Below are 17,777 nucleotides of genomic sequence, written 5' to 3'. Positions count from 1 at the left end.
ACCCTTGAGAACCCTTTATCATTACCCTTGAGAACCCTTTATCATTTCCCTTGAGAACCCTTTATCATTACCCTTGAGAACCCTTCATCTTTACCCTTGAGAACCCTTTATCATTACCCTTGAGAACCCTTCATCTTTACCCTTGAGAACCCTTTATCATTTCCCTTGAGAACCCTTTATCATTACCCTTGAGAACCCATTATCATTACCCTTGAGAACCCTTCATCATTACCCTTGAGAACCCTTCATCATTACCCTTGAGAACCCTTCATCATTACCCTTGAGAACCCTTCATCATTACCCTTGAGAACCCTTCATCATTACCCTTGAGAACCCTTCATCATTACCCTTGAGAACCCTTCATCTTTACCCTTGAGAACCCTTTATCATTTCCCTTGAGAACCCTTCATCATTACCCTTGAGAACCCTTCATCTTTACCCTTGAGAACCCATTATCATTACCCTTGAGAACCCTTTATCATTACCCTTGAGAACCCATTATCATTACCCTTGAGAACCCTTCATCATTACCCTTGAGAACCCTTCATCATTACCCTTGAGAACCCTTCATCATTACCCTTGAGAACCCTTCATCATTACCCTTGAGAACCCTTTATCATTACCCTTGAGAACCCTTTATCATTACCCTTGAGAACCCTTCATCATTTCCCTTGAGAACCCTTTATCATTACCCTTGAGAACTCATTATCATTTCCCTTGAGAACCCTTTATCATTTCCCTTGAGAACCCTTTATCATTACCCTTGAGAACCCATTATCATTTCCCTTGAGAACCCTTTATCATTTCCCTTGAGAACCCTTTATCATTACCCTTGAGAACCCATTATCATTTCCCTTGAGAACCCTTTATCATTACCCTTGAGAACCCTTCATCTTTACCCTTGAGAACCCTTTATCATTACCCTTGAGAACCCTTTATCATTTCCCTTGAGAACCCTTTATCATTACCCTTGAGAACCCTTTATCATTACCCTTGAGAACCCTTCATCTTTACCCTTGAGAACCCTTTATCATTACCCTTGAGAACCCTTTATCATTACCCTTGAGAACCCTTCATCTTTACCCTTGAGAACCCTTTATCATTACCCTTGAGAACCCTTCATCTTTACCCTTGAGAACCCTTTATCATTTCCCTTGAGAACCCTTTATCATTACCCTTGAGAACCCTTCATCTTTACCCTTGAGAACCCTTTATCATTACCCTTGAGAACCCATTATCATTTCCCTTGAGAACCCTTTATCATTACCCTTGAGAACCCTTCATCTTTACCCTTGAGAACCCTTTATCATTACCCTTGAGAACCCTTTATCATTACCCTTGAGAACCCTTTATCATTACCCTTGAGAAACCTTTATCATTACCCTTGAGAACCCTTCATCATTACCCTTGAGAATCCTTTATCATTACCCTTTAGAACCCTCCAATATAACCCTTCATAACCCTCCAACATTACCCTTTAGAACCCTCCAACATTACCCTTTAGAACCCTCCAATATAACCCTTAAGAACCCTCAAGCATTACCCTTCATAACCCTCCAACATTACCCTTTAGAATTACCCTTTAGAACCCTTCAGCATTACCCTTTATCATTACCCTTGAGAACCCTTTATCATTACCCTTGAGAACCCTTTATCATTACCCTTGAGAACCCTTTATCATTTCCCTTGAGAACCCTTTATCATTACCCTTGAGAACCCTTTATCATTACCCTTGAGAACCCTTCATCTTTACCCTTGAGAACCCTTTATCATTTCCCTTGAGAACCCTTTATCATTACCCTTGAGAATCCTTTATCATTACCCTTTAGAACCCTCCAATATAACCCTTCATAACCCTCCAACATTACCCTTTAGAACCCTCCAACATTACCCTTTAGAACCCTCCAATATAACCCTTAAGAACCCTCAAGCATTACCCTTCATAACCCTCCAACATTACCCTTTAGAATTACCCTTTAGAACCCTTCAGCATTACCCTTTATCATTACCCTTGAGAACCCTTTATCATTACCCTTGAGAACCCTTTATCATTACCCTTGAGAACCCTTTATCATTTCCCTTGAGAACCCTTTATCATTACCCTTGAGAACCCTTTATCATTACCCTTGAGAACCCTTCATCTTTACCCTTGAGAACCCTTTATCATTACCCTTGAGAACCCTTTATCATTACCCTTGAGAACCCTTTATCATTTCCCTTGAGAACCCTTTATCATTACCCTTGAGAACCCTTCATCTTTACCCTTGAGAACCCTTTATCATTACCCTTGAGAACCGTTTATCATTTCCCTTGAGAACCCATTATCATTTCCCTTGAGAACCCATTATCATTTCCCTTGAGAACCCTTTATCATTACCCTTGAGAACCCATCATCATTTCCCTTGAGAATCCTTTATCATTACCCTTGAGAACCCTTTATCATTACCCTTGAGAACCCTTCATCTTTACCCTTGAGAACCCTTTATCATTACCCTTGAGAACCCTTCATCTTTACCCTTGAGAACCCTTTATCATTTCCCTTGAGAACCCTTTATCATTACCCTTGAGAACCCATTATCATTACCCTTGAGAACCCTTCATCATTACCCTTGAGAACCCTTCATCATTACCCTTGAGAACCCTTCATCATTACCCTTGAGAACCCTTCATCATTACCCTTGAGAACCCTTCATCATTACCCTTGAGAACCCTTCATCTTTACCCTTGAGAACCCTTTATCATTACCCTTGAGAACCCTTCATCTTTACCCTTGAGAACCCTTTATCATTTCCCTTGAGAACCCTTTATCATTTCCCTTGAGAACCCTTCATCATTACCCTTGAGAACCCTTCATCTTTACCCTTGAGAACCCATTATCATTTCCCTTGAGAACCCATTATCATTTCCCTTGAGAACCCTTTATCATTACCCTTGAGAATCCTTTATCATTACCCTTTAGAACCCTCCAATATAACCCTTCATAACCCTCCAACATTACCCTTTAGAACCCTCCAACATTACCCTTTAGAACCCTCCAATATAACCCTTAAGAACCCTCAAGCATTACCCTTCATAACCCTCCAACATTACCCTTTAGAATTACCCTTTAGAACCCTTCAGCATTACCCTTTATCATTACCCTTGAGAACCCTTTATCATTACCCTTGAGAACCCTTTATCATTACCCTTGAGAACCCTTTATCATTTCCCTTGAGAACCCTTTATCATTACCCTTGAGAACCCTTCATCTTTACCCTTGAGAACCCTTTATCATTACCCTTGAGAACCCTTCATCTTTACCCTTGAGAACCCTTTATCATTTCCCTTGAGAACCCTTTATCATTACCCTTGAGAACCCATTATCATTACCCTTGAGAACCCTTCATCATTACCCTTGAGAACCCTTTATCATTACCCTTGAGAACCCTTTATCATTTCCCTTGAGAACCCTTTATCATTACCCTTGAGAACCCTTCATCTTTACCCTTGAGAACCCTTTATCATTACCCTTGAGAACCCTTCATCTTTACCCTTGAGAACCCTTTATCATTTCCCTTGAGAACCCTTTATCATTACCCTTGAGAACCCATTATCATTACCCTTGAGAACCCTTCATCATTACCCTTGAGAACCCTTCATCATTACCCTTGAGAACCCTTCATCATTACCCTTGAGAACCCTTCATCATTACCCTTGAGAACCCTTCATCATTACCCTTGAGAACCCTTCATCATTACCCTTGAGAACCCTTCATCTTTACCCTTGAGAACCCTTTATCATTTCCCTTGAGAACCCTTCATCATTACCCTTGAGAACCCTTCATCTTTACCCTTGAGAACCCATTATCATTACCCTTGAGAACCCTTTATCATTACCCTTGAGAACCCATTATCATTACCCTTGAGAACCCTTCATCATTACCCTTGAGAACCCTTCATCATTACCCTTGAGAACCCTTCATCATTACCCTTGAGAACCCTTCATCATTACCCTTGAGAACCCTTCATCATTACCCTTGAGAACCCTTCATCATTACCCTTGAGAACCCTTCATCTTTACCCTTGAGAACCCTTTATCATTACCCTTGAGAACCCTTTATCATTACCCTTGAGAAACCTTTATCATTACCCTTGAGAAACCTTTATCATTACCCTTGAGAACCCTTAAGCAATACCCTTCATAACCCTCCAACATTACCCTTTAGAACCCTCCAACATTACCCTTTAGAACCCTCCAATATAACCCTTAAGAACCCTCTAGCATTACCCTTCATAACCCTCCAACATTACCCTTTAGAATTACCCTTTAGAACCCTTCAGCATTACCCTTTATCATTACCCTTGAGAACCCTTTATCATTACCCTTGAGAACCCTTTATCATTACCCTTGAGAACCCTTTATCATTACCCTTGAGAACCCTTCATCTTTACCCTTGAGAACCCTTCATCTTTACCCTTGAGAACCCATTATCATTACCCTTGAGAACCCTTTATCATTACCCTTGAGAACCCTTCATCTTTACCCTTGAGAACCCTTTATCATTACCCTTGAGAACCCATTATCATTACCCTTGAGAACCCTTTATCATTACCCTTGAGAACCCTTTATCATTACCCTTGAGAACCCTTTATCATTACCCTTGAGAACCCTTTATCATTACCCTTGAGAACCAATGCAAGAACTGAAAAACAGCAACCACGTGCTGCATCCAAAAGACGACGATGATTGATTTCACACACTGGTTTGGGTGATGGGGGAAGCGTGGGGTTGTGGTTTGTGGGGATTGAACTGTCGAAGAGACTGAAAGGATTATCCGCATTCACGGTGCACGCGCCGTTGTGTCGCCACCTCACAGACTCTTTTCTTCGCACTCGCCGCCATGTTGCTCGGCCCAGTGCGTGAGTCACTGCATCCCGCGTTGCGTTTTGTTTATGTGAGAAAGTGTTCACATCGACTTTGACTTTCAACTCAAAATTAACATTCAACACTCAAGATCTCACGAGTATTTATCACGCGAGTCGAAATATATATATATATATATATATATATATATATATATATATATATATATATATATATATATATATATATATATATATATATATATATATATATATATATATATATATATATATATATATATGTTACGAGTGGGCCTCCCAAGATGGCGCTTGGTGGCAACAAATTGGCACGGTTCATAATCTTTCCAATTCAACAGAGTTCAACGCTTGTCGGTTGTGGGGTGTGGAGGGAGGATGCTTTGAACATCACTTCAACGAGTCTGTTTTAAAAAAAAACAACAACAAAAAAAATTGAAGTTCCCTGACCGGGAATCGAACCCGGGCCGCGGCGGTGAGAGCGCCGAATCCTGACCACTAGACCACCAGGGAATCCATTTTCAGGTTGATCAACATGTTATTTCTGACCACGAGGGCTATATCTATATGACAGAAGGTATGAATTATTGGGGGCGGGAAGTAGTTGGTAATTGTGAGGCCAAATGGTCGTTTTTAAGACGAAAATGAATAAAGGCACAAAGATCAACCAACCGACATATTTAAATAAGCAATTAGCACTCATACCTCAACTAAATAAACTTCTCTCAGTTTCATATTGTTTCTTGCATAATCTTTCCGTTGAGGTGCTGTTATTATTTTTTATCTATATATTATTTCTGTTAACGTCTGCGTGTAATTTGACGTTTCTCCTCCGATACTGCCGGACGGATTGTCACCACTTTCGGCATGAGGGTGTTCTGTGGTCGAATGAACAGCATGGGCTATGTGAGATAGCGCCACACGGAGAGGTTTGGGAATTTTTGGCGATTTCCTCATTTTTACATTCGTTTGCATGGCGACGTGTGACGTCACCGCTGAGAGGCGTAATGACGTCATGATATCATCGGTCATTCGCTGATGTTATTACGTCTGTCGTCGACAGACCGTCACCGCTGAGAGGCGTAATGCCACTCCGAGAAAACAGCGTCTGCAATGTAAAACCCTCTTCTGCACGTTCTGACTTCCTCAGAAAGTGAATTTGACACAAAAAATGTAACAAGAAACATTGTATATAAAGAAATTCGATAAATCACATTGTGAACACTGGATATATTGACGTCCTAATGAACCCTCACTTTCGAAACTTCGCGCAGAGCGCGGGTTTGGCATATATATATATATATATATATATATATATATATATATATATATATATATATATATATATATATATATATATATATATATATATATATATATATATATACATATACATATACATATATATATATATATATATATATATATATATATATATATATATATATATATATATATATATATATATATATATTTGCGAAGCCTGGTGTTGGCACAGTGGTTAGGGCAGCGGCTTGGGATCCAAAAGGTCCTGAGTTCAAGCCCCGTTGGGCCACTGAATGAAAACACTAGGGGGTTGACTCAGCCTGTCATCCTTCCGAGGTCGGCGAAGTGAGTACCAGTGTACTGGGCCGGTGTATACCCCGGTTAAAATAGGTGTACCATATCCCTGTGTCGTAAGAGGCGACCAGGGTTGCGTCAGGAAGGGCATCCGGCGTAAAACCTGTGCCAAATCACGATGCGGATCATACGGATGATCCACTGTGGCGACCCCTAACGGGAGCAGCCGAAAGAAGAAGAAGAAGAAGATATATATATATATATATATATATATATATATATATATATATATATATATATATATATATATATATATATATATATATATATATATATATATATATATATATATATTGTTGCGAATTCGCGCCCGCCGGCGTGTGGACGGCCGCGTAACTCGAATCGCGGCACGTCGCCCACCGGACGGACAATTCTGTCGTGACCCTCTCGGACCAACGCCGGGAGCTAGTCACGGGTGGGCCTTTCGACCTCACCACAATCGTGCCAATCGGCCACCTGCGTAGGATAGGGTTGTTCGCCAAACTCGACCTACCTAAGTACCCACGCGGATGGTAAACCGGGCGATCGTACCTCGCCGCAGGTCGACTTCGGACACGAGCCGCTTGGGCGGCCCGTTCCACACTATCGGGATAACCAAGCGGTGTTATCGTTGACCTGGACGGTTCAGATTAATTACCGGGATGTTGCACCCACTAGGAATCCCTTACGTGAAGCAAGATGGAGGGTCAATAAAGAAAAGACGAAGCGAAATGGGCACAGTTAAACAAGCAAGCATTTTATTTCCCGGCACACGGAAAGCACGTATATACAGCCATACAGAATCAAAATGCACATAAAGCAAATGTAAGAGTTACAACCGACTACGCGCACACACGCCAACACTTGTACAGTTTTACTTTAAATACAGCGCCAACACACATTTACACAAAAGCAAAGGAAAGAAGCCACCCTCACAGACAAGGAGGCAGACAGGCCCTTCGGCCAAAGGTGCGCGTGACCTGGAGGAGCGGCCAGGTCCGCGAGACCGGGGAGGTCTTACCCGCGTCCTTGTGAAGCATTGGCGGGCAAGCCGCAAATGTGGCCGCGCCACTGTGCCCTGACTCCGTGCTCCTTGGCGGGTTTCGTTGGCACCACGTTTGGAGTTGGGGGGGGGACGGGGCCCCCTTTTGCACTATCTCAGCGCGGGGGAAAGGGGGAATTGTTGATGCCCTAGGGGAGGGGAGTGGCTGGCTGGCTTGGGTCCCGCGATGAGACGAGTGATCCCCCACACCGCAACCTCATCGCCGACCGCCATCCTTCTTGCCTCGGACCCGAGCTCCCTTGCTTGCAGTTCCACCACGCACACTCGACTCCACTCCGCCAACGCAACGCTCCTTGTCCCCCAAGAGAAACCTCTCGACGACACTCTCCAAGCAACTCCAAAACACAACTCTCTTCATTCGCCTTGCGCTTGCCTTTTTATGGGCGGCAGGAGCAGCCAATATGCAAATTTTAGGATCAGAACGCGATTGGAGGCGGGGCCACGCCGCCCTCACCCCCGGTCAGCCATTGGTCGGGCAAAAATGGGCGTGAACCTCTCCTGATCCTAAAATTTGCATATACGGACTTCACATGCACACGCTTGGAGGCGGGGACAAGCCGCCCCGCACTCGCCAATTGGACGGAGGAGAAGTGGGTGTGAAGCATTTCTGATCCGAATTTCCCCTTGGAAAGGCTGCCATTCGCGCTCGCGGCTCGGTGCGTTCAGCACCAATCGCCGAACAGGCCCGAGACAGCCCGACGTTCAGTGTTCACAGGTGGTGCGGGAATGGCCGTGGAAGCGATGATGTGGGATGGATTCGTGAAGGTAAAGGCAAAGGTGGTGGAGGGTTGGTGTTGTGGTTGTTGTCTGCGGGTTGGAGCGTGGTTGTAGTTGGTGACGATGGCTGGCGTGGTGGTTAAGGTGGTTGTTGTGTGATGGTGGTTGGGACGTGCTTGGTTCAAAATAATGACAGAACAGAAAAACGGATATCTCAAAGCGTCGCAGCCCGGATGAATCACATAAATTCCCTCTATACAACGGGTTTGGGCTTACTACACATGTAGCTCTGAAGATATCTCACCTGAGGGTCCTTTATGGTGTGTTAAAACCCTCACCCTCACCATTACTCTCACCTGAGGGTAATGCGAATTTCCACAGCCGTAACAATATATATATATATATATATATATATATATATATATATATATATGTATATATATATATATATACATATATATATATATATATAAACACATATATCCTTACTTCATCGTTCAGTTGGTTCATCATCCCTCCTTTTCCAATTTTCCTTCGTCTCATAAATATAACCTTGTGTATGAAATTACTTTCGGGGAAATGGTCACTCCATCAAGATCAGGGATTTGTTCCATTACCAACTGGAAGGGCACTCGGTGGAGCATTTGTCTCCGCCACGTCATGCCTGATCTACAAGAACATATCAGGCCCATGACATCTTTGAAATGTCATGCCACACATCGTTTTTGGTTCCATGTTTCAATGGTGAAGAATCACTTTTAAAATTAACAAAATTCCTGCGTCCTGATCTGAATCCAGATCTTCACCAAAATCGAATCAACTCGTCCATGTCCCACACCCAACCTGCCCACAAAGTTTCGTCCAAATGCGTCCATAACGTTTTGAGATGTTGTGCTTTATATCGGTTTTGCCCAATCTCTCAATGGTGAAGAATCAATTAAAAAAAAAACTCTGGTAGCTGGATCCGGATCTTCACCAAAATCCTAATCAGTTCATCCGTGTCACAAACCAAACATGTCCACCAAATATCATCCGGATCTGTCCACCACTTTTTGAGATATCCTGCAAACACACAAATGAAATTGCTCGTTGAGCAAGGAATTGCCGGACTAACTTTGTCATATCTCCATGATCTCTGAAAAAACAAAAACCTGGAAATCAATTTGGTTCTTATAAGTCGATAGTGCTACTGTTTCATGAGTTATAGCACTTACTTTGGTCATGATCATAACTTGGAAGTCAATCGGACTTGAAATGGCGTTTTTATCACAATTTGAAAGTTTTGACCCGACCCCCCCCTGACATTTGACCCCCGATCGCGAAGAAGGCTGTTGGCGTGACACCCCAATGAGACATATGGTTGGATGCAGAATTGGAAGATGCACATTTTGGATTTGGTTTGAAGTCGATACGACCATTTTAGCGGACGTTATTGCGAAAATAACAATTTCGGTTTTTCGGTGACCTTGACCTTGACCTTTGACCTAGATTCACCAAAAACGACAAGTGTCTAAATTGGACCATGGCCGACGTCTCTACCCAGTTTGGTAATGATCGCTGAAATGGTGTGGCTGCTACAGGGTAAACAAACACACAAACAAACAGACAGACACACAGACACACAGAATGACACACACAACCGACCAACATAATTGCCGAAATCCAAAGGATTCTGGCAATTAATGAAAAATCACTCACGGAGTGACAACTTAGCAAAACAGCACAAAGTGGAACGGCACTCGGTGGAGCGCACACCTCTGCCAGGTGGAACAGTTGACGTTTTGTTTCCCACTGATGGGCTGCATCCAAACCAAAATCCAATCCCCTTGTTCTTGTCACCTAACCAACTCATCCACCTTGTTTTGTCATCACCTGTGCACGACTTTTTGAGATATCATGATATATATATATATATATATATATATATATATATATATATATATATATATATATATATATATATATATATATATATATATATATATATATATATATGTAATTTTTGGCCCTCTCTATCAATTTTAGAAATGAGGCCAATGATGTCCTTTGAACCTTAAAAATAATTGGTGGTTGAATTAATTGACTTGATATGCAAATCCTGCTCAAATTTCATGTTAATTGGATGAAAATTGAGGATTTTAGAAACTAAAAGCAAGCACTCCATTGAAATTGCTGATAAGGAATGGCTGGCTAAGCAGTTTTTAGTAACAATGCTTCACACCCCTGGTCATGGAGGACTGAGAGCCCTGCGTCCACTGCAAGGATGGCTGAAATTGAGATTAAAATAAAAATAAACAAAACGCAATGAAGGAAACATAGAATATTGTTTGTTATATGCATGGATCGTACATTGAGTTTCGATTCTACATTTTATTTTTATATTTTCTGCACAATTGTTGAAGAGCATTACGGTGTACAAGCAGTATTGTTTTCAGTGAGGATGGCGATTCACTTTTTTTTGTTTTTCTTCATCAGTGAAAAACACAAAACAACCATTTTAATGCTTCTCTTGTGTAAAACAAGAAAACCGTCCTGTCTTTTCCAGATGAAAATGTGTTGTTTTTTTTTTACCGTCTTTTGCGCACTTTATCAAGGCTTTTAAATTTTAAAACTGAACCGACTGAACCGAAATTTAAAAATTGAACGTATTATGGTCGATTTGGTCGACGACATCCTTCCAACCGCACTGGTGAATCGGCTTTCCCGTTGCAGGTTGCAGGCTGCCGCTGCTGTCGTTGTTGTCGTCGTCGTTGTTGTCGTCGTTGTTGTCGTCCAACATGTGGTGTCCCAGGGTATTGAATATTATTTCCTCCGTTTGTGAAATCAGGATGTATTTAAAGTGCGGTCCATGTGTGTTCCATTTCGCTTCGACGTTGAAATCTCTGCTGATCTCGGATCAGGACCCGCAGGTTCTCAGTCCTGTCTGAGGGAAGACTCTGAACACTTCGTGTGATTACACAGGGATTTACAAGGAACAGGAGGAGGTAATTTGGCCCGTCATGTCCACGCTCCATCTCCACCAATCACTCGAAACTCTTCATGAGATCTTATTAATAATTGTGACTATAAAACACCAATAATAATAATAATAATAATAATTTGTTTGTTACAAACGGTTCGGGTTGTCGCTGTTTCCGTTGCAGGTTGCAGGTTGCAGGTTTCAGGTTGCAGGTTTCAGGTTGCAGGTTTCAGGTTGCTGCTGCTGCTGATTTTGCAGGTTTTGATGTTTGTGCTTCCCGCGGGTTCTGCGGAGACATGACAGGTACGTTATTTCGTGACCACAACTTCTTAGTCTCCTCAACTGGTTTATAATTAATAAACCTCTTCTTAACGAGTGGGGAAGATTTTCTCAGCTGATTCGGCACCGACAATGGCGTGTGGTCCTTGGCCCACGTACCACGGCCCGCGTGTGGTCCTTGGCCCACGTACCACGGCCCGCGTGTGGTCCTTGGCCCACGTACCACGGCCCGCGTGTGGTCCTTGGCCCACGTACCACGGCCCGCGTGTTGTCCATGGCCCACGTACCACGGCCCGCGTGTGGTCCTTGGCCCACGTACCACGGCCCGCGTGTGGTCCTTGGCCCACGTACCACGGCCCGCGTGTGGTCCTTGGCCCACGGCCCGCGTGTGGTCCTTGGCCCACGTACCACGGCCCGCGTGTGGTCCTTGGCCCACGGCCCGCGTGTGGTCCTTGGCCCACGTACCACGGCCCGCGTGTGGTCCTTGGCCCACGGCCCGCGTGTGGTCCTTGGCCCACGTACCACGGCCCGCGTGTGGTCCTTGGCCCACGTACCACGGCCCGCGTGTGGTCCTTGGCCAACGTACCACGGCCCGCGTGTTGTCCATGGCCCACGTACCACGGCCCGCGTGTGGTCCTTGGCCCACGTACCACGGCCCGCGTGTGGTCCTTGGCCCACGTACCACGGCCCGCGTGTGGTCCTTGGCCCACGTACCACGGCCCGCGTGTGGTCCTTGGCCCACGTACCACGGCCCGCGTGTGGTCCTTGGCCCACGTACCACGGTCCGCGCGTGGTCCTTGGCCCACGTACCACGGCCCGCGCGTGGTCCTTGGCCCACATACCACGGCCCGCGTGTTGTCCATGGCCCACATGTGTTATTTGCGCTAAACTTGTGACATCAAAAGGGATGGGTTTATTGTTCGAAAATTTTGTCGTGTTTCACTTGATGAGGGATCTATTTATTATGTGTAAATATGAGAATTTGTCCTGACCTACTTCCCCTTCACACGGCGCCCCAAACGCCCCACACTCCATCCTATATACACCACACATGCATTCCCATTACAATTATTGCATCTTCCAAGGTTACTTCCTATCTCTCCCCCCCCTCCCCCCCACACTCCTTTCATTCCTCCTATTCTCCCTCTATATTATCTGTTTACTACAAATGAGAGTTCATAATGAATGGAAGTTTTTCCAGATTATTAAGGTCATGTAACTTTGTCATGTGTCATGTGGTGCACTTGGCAGTCAGGTGGGGTAAAGATGACCAGTTGGTGCTTCTGGAGAGGATAGAAAATACTTTACTTGATGAGGAGGACTCCGCGAACTACAAAATGACTGTGAGATGTCTGGACTGGAATTCCATCAGCTTTCCTGGTTATTCACCTGCTGATTGCAAGCAAAAGTTCACCGCTCTGTTAAAAGAGGTAAGCTTGTGATGCTGCACTTAGCCCTAAACTCTCAAATGGTAAGATTGAATGAACTGTCTTCTGGAATGATGTGAAGGAAAAGTTTGATGTTCAGACTTGAAATCACCTTTCCTGAAGTTTTCATTAACCTCACCAAAGGAGAGGGTGTTTCATTTCTGTCCATTTGTTGAATTCGCTATATATGCTAGATATCCCTAATTGTGTGTGTGTGTGTGTGTGTGTGTGTGTGTGTGTGTGTGTGTGTGTGTGTGTGTGTGTGTGTGTGTGTGTGTGTGTGTGTGTGTGTCTGCAACGCGAGGCTCCACAGCACGAACCAGCAGACCGATTATTTTTCAAATGGTAGTCCTTCAAAAATAGTGTGTCTATTCACCGTTATTTTTTACGAGAAGTGCCAGTTGGCAAAATACGCAAGAGGAAAAATCTTGCCAGGTAGAGGAACAATTTAATGTGAACCAAATCATCTTGGCAATGAATCTTCGTCGGTGGATCGGTCAGAATGAAAAGCATCGTATCCATCGCTTCGATCCTCGCGAATCCCTCATCGCCTACCGGCTTGTCCTTCCGTCTGTCTCTGTCTGTCTGTCTTTCTGTCTCTGTGTTTGTCTGTTTGTCCTCACATAACTTTCGTGTTTTTCTCCACAACCGCATGTTGGTTTGAGACAATTTTCACCACTGATAGTCCAGGAGCGGCAAGGGTGAACCTGGTTTTGTCGGATAAAGTTTTTTTCTCTCTCTTGTTTCTGGTAGCCTGGGGGTTGCTTATCAAGAATCAGGAGGGTGCCAGTTGATAGATATCCTTTGGGTAAATTTTGATATTAACCCCTTCATGTCCGACACGTCCAAACCGTGGAAACTTGGAAATTTCCTCTCGTTCCATGGTATTAATTCATATGAAATGCATCAAATTTGTGAAATCTGATATTTATTCACACAATGCTTAATGCTGGATGATATATGGATCACAATATAAAAAAAATTAACCCTTTCCTCGTCATTGATACGAAGCAATTTTTCACAATTCTATTAGCATAACTTCGAAGACCTGAAGTAAAGAGGAAAGAATAATGTAAAATAAGTAAGAAAGACAATAAGATGAAGTTTCAACCTACTTTTGTCAAGGCCCAGAAATCTAGCATCTGTAATCTGTATGCATTGTATATTTCAAAATGTCTCACTTTAAAAGCCCCAGAAGTGAGCACATGACCAAAACATGGTTACAAACACTTACTGGCAGATTGCTGGCATGTAGAGAACTGACATTCCGAGTTTAATGACACCTCAATGGCTAGTTCAGGTTACTGTGGTCCTCGAGCATCCTACACTGAAACATGCACAAAACATGGTGCAAGGTAAGCCTTTATCCCGACAACTGCATCGCTTGGAGCTACAAGGGGGTTCGCTTTTACAGCCGCATCTGATCATTTCCAATATGAAATCAGGGGCAGGTTTCGTGTTGGCCGGTAGAGCAGTTGGGCAAAGTGATTTGTTAGTTATGTCCCTCTTCCATCCAAAGTCTTCTGGGTTTAGTGGTGGAGGATTAGAACTTGGATTTCGCCATAGAATTGTCTGAAAATGGGCCCTCTTCACATTTTCAATGAATGCTTCTCTTGTTGGTGGAAGAGCAGCCAAGTTTATAGGGGAAGACGAATGACCCTTCCCATTCTTTTTACCCCATACAAGCAGCCTTGTGTTGGACATGTCTGTGCTGTCCTTCATGCCATAGCAAGCTGAAACGAAGCGAGTGGCTTGATCAATGACTTGTTGAATTGGAGCATATACATTTCCTATGGCTGATAAGTCATGTCCATCACCTTTCAGGATCTTGACTACTTTGCCCTTTCCAATACCTAGGTAACACGCCACTGTGTCACATCCTGATATAGCATGGGAACTAACAGGTTCTTCACAACTTTCTGGTGCCTCGCCAATGTCGATTTGATGTCAACAATTGCCCTTTCCTTGCTTGGAGATTCCATAGTCATTGGAACTTGCATCCCCGCCATTTGGTAGTGATGTCGTAGCAATACAAAGACTTGCAACTTGCAGCAACTTCTTCAGTTTGGACTTGGCTTTAGCAATCCGCATTCCATCCTTCGTGAACATGGCAGTTGGTACAGGTGCAAGCTCATAGGCAAACACCTCCTTCACATCAACATCTCTGTCACTGGCTAATAATGCAATGACCCTTGAGTAGATGGCATTCAGGTCATAAACTTTGGTGTCACCAATGTTCACAGATTTGCTGGTTACTGACATCGTTTCTACCGTCTTAGAGATGGTACTGTAAAATCCCTCAGGCCATGTATTGTCAAAGTCTTTTAACATTGCCTCTCCAATCATGACAGCATTTTCAACATTTACAGATGCTGGTGCTAGCATTCCACTGACAATGTTGACAAGACTCCCTTCAGGATGTTCCTTTGGATCCATAGGATCAGTGCAAGTCTCAAGTTTCTGATGCAGACCAGCCCTGTCCGTGGCATCAGCCAGTATTCTAGCCTTGGACTCCTTGTGATGCTTTTGCAGTCTGGTAGCATCAGTTGTTTCCTCTTCTTCTAATTCCATAATGTCCGACTCAATCTTGCAGCAGATATGGCGGCTCAGTGCCCAGACTTTCAGAGCATTCGACTTCAGGGTTATCCCAATGATTCCACCAGCACTATGACCGTATCTCATGAACGTGGACTCGATGAACTGGTCGCTCCAGATGCCATTACACATCCCTCGAATATGTCTCGTCACATGCTGTCCCTTGAGGAATAGACTTTGGACTTGGTCAGGCAGCTTCTCCATGGACCTCAGATAGTACAAACCATATCTGGCATAGTTCACGTGCCTGGCCGCAACCTAATAGGGCAACATTTTTTCTAAATGTTGCCAAGTGAAGTAACCAGTCACCCTCTCGTTCAGCCCTAATATAGGACATCATCAATAAAACAGGGTTCACCAGTACCTCCACCCACAGTTTTACCATCCTGCTCTCTCTTGCACTCTGATGCAAGGCCTTCATCAGGTCATCCTCATTCTCAAATTGATGATCTGCGAACAAGCTGCGGAGCATCTCCTCGGACAGCATCCGCAGGGCACGTACATTCTGTGGGAACTTTTTGCCACTAAGCATCTTTGGAACCCCGCCAAATACTTCTGAAAGGACATCCGACAGCCCACTATCGGCCATTAGGGAGCCAATAGCCCCAACAAAACTCATCAACGCATGTATGCCTCCGAGACGCAAGAACATATGCTTGAATCTTTCTGGTTGATTCCAGGACACCTGGACAGCGACTCGATAGAGCTGTTGGTCACATGTCAAGACGCTAAACTTCTGGCCAGTTTTGAATGTCAGATCTTGGACTCTTTCCATTGCTGTCAACATTGTATCAGGATCAGAAGGCTTCATATCGATCAGCGGTAGGTAGAAGGCTTTTGTCTTGGGTTGTGGAAGATGACCCTGCTCTCTGCTTTCTTTAGTGTTGTACCCATGGAATTCTGGGCAACTGTCCTTTGTAAGGATATCCTGTAGGAAGCTATGATCAATCTCTGAAGCTCTCCTAACTGCAATCACTTGTTGTGCAAGTGACTTCAGGGTGGGGGTTGGCCTTGATAGCATCATGTTTTGGCATGGGTGGCTGTTTTGGTCCTCGGTACCGGTGGATGTCGACGTCATATGGAACCTCCTTGGAATCTTTGGGGATCCTTTTGATTGTTTGACTGGCCTCTCCCTCTGGTGGTGTATTTGAGTACTGCGCTAGGAGGACTGCAAGTGAGTGGGTGGACTGCCTACCGTTTTGAGAGGATATGTCGGCGTCGAAGTTGTCCACAATACCCTGAACTCGGCCATCCGCAGCATTTGATATGCCAGCCATTTTCATAGCTGCCACCGCTGATTTCTTGAAACGTCTGTACTCAATATATGAGCAACAGACCTCATATGAATATAAATTATTGATAAGCTTCTTTGACTCTAACATCTTTCCAGCTAGGCCCACTTGCAAACTGGTCGCTTGGGATTTAACAACACTTGTTACAATTGAACCAATGAGTAATGCTGGAAGTGTACAATCAAGTTTTGGAGAAACCTTTCCTAATAATTTGAGGAGAAAATCACTAACTGTCTCTTTGATAAGGTCTATGTCAATGTTTTTTATCTCTTGAAAGATGCTCTTACTGGCTTTTTCAATCAAAGTTTCCATGTCATCTTCTTCAGTGTTCACAAGTCTAAGAATCTGTGAGGCACAGCTACGAAATGCAATAATATTAGCAATGCCTGGCGAAGAAAGAACCATGAGATCATTGCCAAATAACTCTTGAAGTTTAGACACCAGTGTCCGACGACACAGTTGGACTCCACCGAACTGGGAATAAGAGTCAAACAGTTCTACGGAATTCCACATTTGTGATCTGTCACTTTTTAGCATTTCAACAACTGACAGAAAAGGACAATCTTCATCACTACCTTTTGACTCCTGGCTACTGGCAGCACCTTCCCCAGGAAGTGACCTAAATAACACAAATCTTTGCCGACAGTCCAGATGGTATCTCGCATCTGCTGCATGGAGATCACTCAGTGCCCCCTCAACACGCTGCTGGATAATTTTCGCTACAGCATCATTTCGCTTGATACAAGTTTCTATGAGGGACTGCTTGTTGTCTATCTCACGAAAGAGGTATGATTCCCTCCATCTCGAAGGGTGTTTCTTGTCTTTCTCAATAATACAAGTTTCTCCACAGAAAAGACAGTGTTTCTTAAAGTTGAAGGTTTCATCAGAGCATCCTGATAACGAACGCCTCGTGGCTTTCTGGGAGATAGGATCAGTCTCTTCATCACAGTGACGGGTGTGACTTTTAGA

General features: G+C 43.9%; 1 protein-coding gene and 1 non-coding gene across 12 annotated transcripts in view; one reads left to right on the top strand and one right to left on the bottom strand.

Moving 5' to 3' along the window:
* Window positions 1-5,318: 5,318 nt before the first annotated feature.
* On the bottom strand, window positions 5,319-5,390 carry TRNAE-CUC (transfer RNA glutamic acid (anticodon CUC)). The gene has a single exon. It is a non-coding gene; the product is annotated as a tRNA-Glu (tRNA).
* Window positions 5,391-10,771: 5,381 nt separating this feature from the next.
* The window catches only part of LOC147027953 (nucleolar transcription factor 1-A-like), a 30,774-nt gene continuing 23,768 nt past the window's right edge, over window positions 10,772-17,777 (top strand). The window contains exons 1-4 of one of the 11 annotated variants that reach the window (XM_085877831.1): window positions 10,772-11,048; window positions 11,157-11,240; window positions 11,400-11,518; window positions 12,746-12,924. In XM_085877831.1, coding sequence (XP_085733957.1) covers window positions 11,512-11,518; window positions 12,746-12,924 — 186 coding nt within the window. In that variant the 5' untranslated portion in view covers window positions 10,772-11,048; window positions 11,157-11,240; window positions 11,400-11,511. Of the gene's footprint in view, window positions 11,241-11,399; window positions 11,519-12,745; window positions 12,925-17,777 lie in introns of all 11 variants that reach the window. The other 10 variants (XM_085877822.1, XM_085877830.1, XM_085877828.1 and 7 more) reach the window with 10 other exon arrangements.

The sequence above is a fragment of the Eptatretus burgeri genome, chromosome 4, assembly GCF_056783735.1.
Source record: "Eptatretus burgeri isolate ZD-2024b chromosome 4, Ebu_testis_v1, whole genome shotgun sequence".
NCBI lineage: Eukaryota > Metazoa > Chordata > Myxini > Myxiniformes > Myxinidae > Eptatretus > Eptatretus burgeri.
This window is presented reverse-complemented; position numbering and strand designations above follow the sequence as displayed.